The 7,691-nt window shown below is 34.2% G+C and overlaps 1 protein-coding gene across 1 annotated transcript; it reads right to left on the reverse strand.

Moving 5' to 3' along the window:
- Positions 1 to 512: 512 nt before the first annotated feature.
- LOC141369144 (uncharacterized) lies at positions 513 to 6,354 on the reverse strand. The gene is made up of 9 exons (XM_073874710.1): positions 5,142 to 6,354; positions 4,921 to 5,058; positions 2,307 to 2,441; positions 1,968 to 2,036; positions 1,467 to 1,558; positions 1,261 to 1,387; positions 1,053 to 1,173; positions 886 to 944; positions 513 to 780 (listed from the first exon to the last, which is right to left on the reverse strand). Exons 1-9 carry the CDS (start codon positions 6,207 to 6,209, stop codon positions 661 to 663), a joined length of 1,929 nt encoding a protein of 642 aa, XP_073730811.1. The 5' UTR covers positions 6,210 to 6,354; the 3' UTR covers positions 513 to 660.
- Between the last annotated feature and the right edge of the window lie 1,337 nt (positions 6,355 to 7,691).

Raw genomic sequence — 7,691 nt, forward strand, 5'->3', positions numbered from 1 at the left:
TATTTGTGAAAACTGTATACTACAGAACAATGTTGATCTTTGCCTTTAAATGAACACGAGAGGCCTGCGATTCATAAAAATGAACTCCCACACCATCAAAATGGACTTAAAATATTATATTGGATCTGTGAAACTTTTCACAGATCTAAAACACTCCAGAACTATTTGTGAAAACTGTATACTACAGAACAATGTTGATCTTTGCCTTTAAATGAACACGAGAGGCCTGCGATTCATAAAAATGAACTCCCACACCATCAAAATGGACTTAAAAAATTATATTGGATCTGTGAAACTTTTCACAGATCTAAAACACTCCAGAACTATTTGTGAAAACTGTATACTCCAGAACAATGTTGATCTTTGCCTTTGAGACCTGCAGATTTTGCGTTACCATTCCTTCAATGCTCAAGGTAAGCGATTTACTGTGACTGTGACATTTCACACATTTCCTTAAAACCAATTTATTTATTATCCACACATTGATTTATTTATTTTGTTTACAGATTTGATTAGGTTTGGTTGTAACAATTTTTTGTTATTGTTTGAAATCTGTTAATTTTTCTAAAATTATAACCAAGCTGAATAAAAGAAAATGTGTACATTTTAATTTATGATATATACATATTACACATCCTAACGCAATTAACTTTAACATATTTATCTTTTGCAAAAACAGCAAAACCATGGACTGCTTTCTGTGGCTATTGAGTCCACCTCCTCTTGGGTCAGACCTGTGCATTTGTCATGACTCCACAGCAAGCAACCATCACATTGAATCTAAATTAGATTGCAATTAAAAAAAAATATTTTTCAACATCATGATCAAAAGTAGTTGTTAAAGAAACACTAAATGGAGAAGTAAATGTAAGTATTAATACTCACCCACAGTACATTTCCTGGTATCTCTTTACAGCCACATAATGGGCAAAAACTTTGCGGTTCTGTAACATAACCAGTGATGGGTTTTAAAATGAAGTTATAATTAATGAAGAAAAAATTGTTTTAGTATTGGCAATCTTTATTTATTTCCACAAAGTTAGTTTTATTACCTGATGAGGCTAAAATAGCAGTTGCCATCTGTGTCCTGATGTCATTTATTGCCTCGGTGCTTTTGTCTATGGTTAGATTGCAGGGGACATTGGGGAATTTAGAGAGTATTTCCTCTCCAAACTGAGAATAACAACAGAAAATCACATTATACCATAGGCAATACATTTTAAGCTTTCAAAAGTATGTTCATTTATGTTGTTTTAATACCTTCATAACAAAAACCCCACAACTACTTCCATCCATTTGTTTTGTGTGTTTAATTTTCATTGGACTCCATCTCAGGTTGCTCCATTCTTTTCGGCCAAGAATGTTGGTGCGTATTTGGAAGTACCTCCTAAAATATAATAACAAACAAAATCTTTTGAGCTTTTGTGGTTCTGTCAAATGCAAGAAACACAGTAATGTAAAACTACCTAAATTTTTCTCCTGCTTTTTTTGCTTGTTCCTCCTCATCTCTCCCAAAGGGGTCTAAAACATAGACTTTTTTTGAAGTTGCATTCAGAAACTGACAAAAAGATAAAAACAGAGAATTTGTCATACAGTTACAATATTGTTCATTATAAAAACCTGCAAGTGATGTTTTTATGCACAGAAAATTTGTAGTCAAGTTATAAACAATTGTTCTAGTTGTTGTCATGTGAAATGAACCTTATTGAATGACGACTAATTTTGTTGCTTGAACTATTGTTGCTGAGTGTAGAATATAGACTGAGAATGTATTATTATGTTATGTTTATTGTGAAGTGTGCTGTTTCTGTTACACATGCTGTTATAACAATAAATGTTATTATGAATGAGCTTCTTGTGTTTTGTTACATTTGTAAATAGTTAATCACTGATAACATTGCCTAACAAAAAAACAACAACCTCTGTACTAATGATAAAAGTGGTGCATGTGTTTCAGGAAAGCTCACTATCAAGATCCAGTGGTTTTCATTTAGGTTTAGGACACCTAGTGCTGCATCAAAGTTATCAATCTTCACCTATAAAAAATAAACATGTTTTAAGAAATAACTAATACATACATACATATATATAATATACATATATATATATATATATATATATATATATATATATATATATATATATATATATATATATATATATATATATATATATATATATATATAAACAACATATTAATTCAGAAATGTTATGTGTAATATGTACAGCAAGTGCCAAACATACAAATGGTTATACATAAGCATGCTGCTACTTTAGATATCAAAAATGTACTTCAAAGTTCTTACCTTTGACATTAACTGTCTCTTTATCACCTCTTCTTCTTCATTCATTATTACATCAACAGTGAAATGACTGATGATGATTATTTTTTTTGCAGCTTCATGTTGGTTTCTCATCAGAGAGAGGTAGTATTCTATAGTCTGTGAATTGGTTGAAAAAAAAACATATATTATTTATACATATATTTTAATTTGAAGTAGTACAACTGTTAAAAAAGGTATTTTAAAGAGTGAAGCAGTAGTTGTTCTTAATTAAAATAGTTAAAATATGTAGAAATACAAATGATGCTAGCACCTTTGAGTGTTTGTAGAGGATACAAAATGTATGATCTGGGCTGCGTTTCCCGATAACGTTGTCTCTTAGCGCGCTACGAAGACTCTTAAGTTAAACCTTAACTACAGTTATACCTTTTCTAGGCGTGTTTCCCGAACTGTACCTCAGCGGGTTTCTTAAGGTATAGTTTCCTACGTACGACGTTACCAGGTGCTGTCCACGGCAATGGTGCTAAATAGGTTTGATCGATTGTTTGACAATCAATTGTTCACTTTATGTAATAGATTCTTGGCTGCGTTATGAGATAGCGGTGTTCTTTATTAAATAATCATTTCAGAAATAGTTCAAATTAAATTTATATCTTGTAAAAAATAATTCAAATTGCAAACAACTAAATCCAACCTTTGACATTTTATTTTATATCAAACCCGTGCAAAACCGGATACTTCATGTCCAAACGTACCATGCATAAACTGCTCCAATGCGTCCGCCTTTGAAATGATCATTTATACCGGGTGCCCAATGTGCGTCGGGCAGGGAGATAAGGTGGGTCGTGCAAGGCACCTTGCTTGGCTGTGCATTAGGCTACACTTAAAATATATAAAAACAAACTGTTGTTCATTAGTTCACGCGTTTATTGTGCTGATACAGTGCGAATAAAGTTTAATGGCCGCATTTCTGGAGCCTTTCTGTCAACCTCAAAATATAAAATATATATATATATTGTATAAATATTTTATGATTGCTTTAGATTTTAGCTTTGATGAGTTTTAATGTGGAAAATTTGTTGACATTTGGAGACTACACGCAGTAATCAAGTGGAGCAGTTTCTTTTGAATGTTTATGAAGAATGGCATGCACTGTAGTTGCCTCAAAGTTATAAAACATTTAAAAACTTCGATGTAATGTCAAATTAACATTAAAAATCAAAATTAGGGAAGTCAACAATTATGATTTTGAAATAATCGGGTATAATATAACAGGTATTTTAATTAAACTTAATATGACAAGGCATAGACAAAAATACTATAACTAAATAAATAGTATAACGTTTTCTCTTTATATTCCTATTTAAAAAGCTTAGGTGGAATAGATTATAGGCTACCTGTGGGTCCCAGATTAAAGAAAGTTTGAGCATCCCTTATTATAATATATTTGCCATAGTGTCTTCATTTAGTCCACAACCACGGTGTATTTATTTACCTAATTTATAAAAGCACAACACGCAAAACATATTTACAACAGCTACTATGCAGATATAAAGAAAGAAATAAAAGCCGCCATGAGATAAATTTCGGGGCTGCTGCGTTGAAATTGACTCTGCAAAGTCTGCTGAATTTGCTCTCGTGGCATGCGATTTTTACTTATTTTATTTATTTGCAGCTAAAATACTAGTCGGTAGCCTAAATATTTCACGGATGAAATGCACATACACTAAATTGTGTGACTATTCGCTGTATAGCTGGCATACAGTTTCACCAACTCCTCCATTCTCTTTAAATAAGTCTCTTAAGCCTACATGTCTAACAGTTTGCATCTGATGTACCTTTGAAAAATATAATAATAATAATAATAATAATAATAATGTCTAGTTATGTGAATGTTTTATTCTTTAAATAAAAATAATATTTGCCTAATTGAACACGGAGTGTATTATAACTTTTTTTTACAGATATTTAATTATATAGGCCTAGACTGCAATGTACACAAGCTTTTATCAAAATGATGGCCCCTAGCGGAGTCAAGAGGGATAAGGTAAAGCTAAGAGTGCTCCAGACCAACCTTCCGAACGAATGACTTACAGAAGGTATACGTAACTAAGAACGTTTCGGGAAACACGTATTAACGATAAGGTACAGCTTAAGGTACAACTTAAGAACGACGTAGAGCTAAGAAGGTTTCGGGGAACGCAGCCCAGTATCTTTTTAAAATATGTGTGTTGGTTAATGTAACATAACTCGTAGTGGTTTTAAAGAATGTTATTATACAAACTATTAAGAGTTTTTAATGCTTTGAAAGTCTAAGAGTATATTAGATTTATTGCGCGTGCGTCTGTACGTGCGTGTGTGTTTGTGTGTGTGCGTGCGTGCGTGCGTGCGTTTGTGTGGGTTAGTGCGTTTGTGTGTTTGTCTGAAAATAAATGTCTGTCACATTGATTGCATTAAATGACTGTAAAAAGTATAGTTGCTTCCTGGTGATTAAACCAAAAATGCAATACAATGATTGTGTGTTTTCAAGCAATGATTATGTATAAAGAAATAAGAAATGAATAGAAAAATATCTGAATAAATAATAGCAAAAACTATTAACAGTAAGTTCTTTATATAATGATTCTAAGCATCTTACTTCTCCATTAAGCCATGTTTGGGGACGTAGTGTTTTGAAGTCTGTTACTCTTAAAAATGTACAGGATGTTGTTTCTTCATTTGATGGAAGCACGGCTATGACAGCTTCTTTAATCTCGGTCTCCCAGAGAGCATGCTTCTACAATAAAGTGAGAATAGCCATGTTCATATTTAATTTTTTGTGCAGAGATTGTAAATTTTATGTAACAAAAAGATTAATACCTTTTCTTCTGGATCTTTCAGTGCTACAATTTCTGACCATTTCTTTCTTCTATTATCAGATTGCTGAATAGTCACCTTGCTTGCATTGGATGCCTTTGTCAGAATGGGTTTGTGTTGGATGTTCATGTTTTTTTTAGTTGTTTTGACACATGATTTAATCTGTGTTCTGTCTGGATTTTCAGTTTTCAGTTTTTTTGGCACTGGCATGATTACTGGGACACTATAGTACTTAGACTTGCTTGGTGTGGTAAGTCTTTTGGCCCACTGCTCTTCTTTTAGTTCTATTGCTTCTCGTTTTCTTTTTGATGTTGGACATTTTGATTCAAGAGGCAGTCCATGTGTAATCATGTGTTCCTTGTATCGTCCCTTTAAGGATGAATGAAGTCTACTGATAAAATCTGCAGGCCGCAGTTTCCTTTTTCTTTGTAGTATTGTGTTTTTTAAAATGCCAAACCAACATTCCACATGACTGTTAGTGTCTCTGGTTTTCTCAAAGTCTTGGATGTTTTTATTGGGTTGATTTTTGCATTCGGAAGCATACTTTTCCATGTTGCCAAGGAATATTCCACTCCACAATGGGAAAAGGCCCAAATACTGTCCAGTGAGCACAGTGATAATGCCTTCACAATTGTAAAAGTTATCTTCCATAGTGCTTAGGCTTTCTTCTTCTTTGATTAGGTCCATAGCCTGCTCCTTCACTTTACCAAACTCATTGGTAAACTTGGAACGTCCAATAATTGTACTTTTTGCCACTTTAATGTCATCTTCCTCTGGAAGTTGTGCCTTGAGGAAAATTTCATCAACATCATCCAAAGCAATCTGCTTGATGTGGTTGGTGAGGTTTTCAATTCCAGCTTGTACTGTAGGAGTACTTTTTTCACACAAAAAGACAAAGCACATTTGCAGAAAGATAGATTTTGCTTTTTCGAGACACACACAGTTTTGCAGAAGTGCAAAACAATACACAGCAAAGTTGTGCAGTCCTTTGTCCTTTGTCACTTTACTCATGGCCTGTGATATGGTCTTTACCATGTGTGCTGCACAGATATGCATCACTGTGAACCTCATTATGTCTTTTTTCTCAAGTCTGTATTGACAGATTTTGTGAGCCCTATCTAAGTATGTGTCAACATTTTCTTTGTTGAATGATAGTAGAACACTTTGGATTATGGCCCAACTAAAATCTGTCTCAATGTGATGTACTCTGATTGAGGTATACCTGCAAACTCTGTGTACAAACTTCAGAAGCCAACTTGAAATGTTTGGCACATTATGCTCATTAGTCAACAGCTCTGAAATAGGAAGTGGAGGTTTGTTAACACCATCCCCTGGAAGAACAAGGGCATAGTAAAGTACTCTCTTATCTTGATAGGGTATCTTGTTCACAATGCCTCCAGTTGCATCAAGATAGAGGGATGTATTGCGATTTTTTCGGAGATGTGAGACAAGGATTTGCATTCCCTCTTCAGTATACATTTGCACTGCAAATGGATCAACTTGCAAATGCTGCATGTACCCAGGGCTTGTGAAGAAACCTGCGTCACATTCTCTGAGAATTTTCTGAGTGATCATAAGTTCCATGACAACATTGTCATGGAACCGAAGACTTCTTCTGAACTCGGATGCTATAGTTTTAAGAACATTCCTAGTAAGGCATGTGGAAAGGTTGCCAGCTATAAGCTCTGCAGGTGAAGTATTACGTAGTTTCTTGTAGTAGTAATTTGAAATTCCACCTTTCAGTGCTTTTGCAATTTTGCCTCTCCGGGTGTAACTTGCCCTGCGGAATTTTAATTCTCCTTTTGCATGTCTGACACAGCCAAATTGGGTGACACTGATAGTGATTTTGTTTTGTACACGTGGTGGTTTATTACATGTGAAAACATATCTTGCATGGCAATCAGCAAATGTGCACACTGCCTTTAACCTTAGATATGGAGCACTTTTTGTACTGCAAGGAGAGCAAACTCTCTGGAACTTGAAAGCTATAGGGCATGATGTGTTTTTCTTCTTGAACTGTTTGTAAACTATGTGAGTCCAAGGTTTTTTGAGTTTCATTTCTCCTTCTTTAGGGGCTATTTTTATCCATTCTTTACTACTGATGTGAATTTTGAATTTTTTTTTTACAGGTGTTACTGGCCTCCATTTACTTTTTTTTTTTACTGTATCCTCTGGCCCACCACAGCAGCCAACACTTTGCAGTGCTTGTTCTTCAGGTGAAACAAATTCTTCAAAGCAGTTTTCCATCCCATTGCTTTCCTCAGCCTTGTCATTGCAAATATGATCATGATCTAATGTAAGTGTATTTGAATTGTTTGAATTGTTATCCAGATCATTGACCTTCTCTTTTTGTTGGAAATGTTTAAGAACTGTTGACTGCAGATTTTTTCGATTACTGTGCCATACAACTGAGAGCCATTTTCTGTATTTAAGTGTATCACTTCCAAAAACATTTTTGGCTACATCACTCCATATGGTGGAATTCCATGGTATCTTTTTCTCCACTGTATTTTTAGTTTTTAAAAACTGCTCCACAAGTCTTTTGACCCCTCC

This window comes from Misgurnus anguillicaudatus, chromosome 12 (assembly GCF_027580225.2).
Source record: "Misgurnus anguillicaudatus chromosome 12, ASM2758022v2, whole genome shotgun sequence".
In the NCBI taxonomy this organism is placed as follows: domain Eukaryota; kingdom Metazoa; phylum Chordata; class Actinopteri; order Cypriniformes; family Cobitidae; genus Misgurnus; species Misgurnus anguillicaudatus.

Coding starts and splice junctions, on each gene's coding strand:
- LOC141369144 (XM_073874710.1), bottom strand. CDS start 6,209: ATGAGGTTCACAGTGATGCATATCTGTGCAGCACACATGGTAAAGACC. Junction 1,174..1,260: donor GTGGGGTTTTTGTTATGAAG/GTATTAAAACAA, acceptor TGTTATTCTCAG/TTTGGAGAGGAAATACTCTC. Junction 781..885: donor TACCAGGAAATGTACTGTGG/GTGAGTATTAAT, acceptor AATCTAATTTAG/ATTCAATGTGATGGTTGCTT.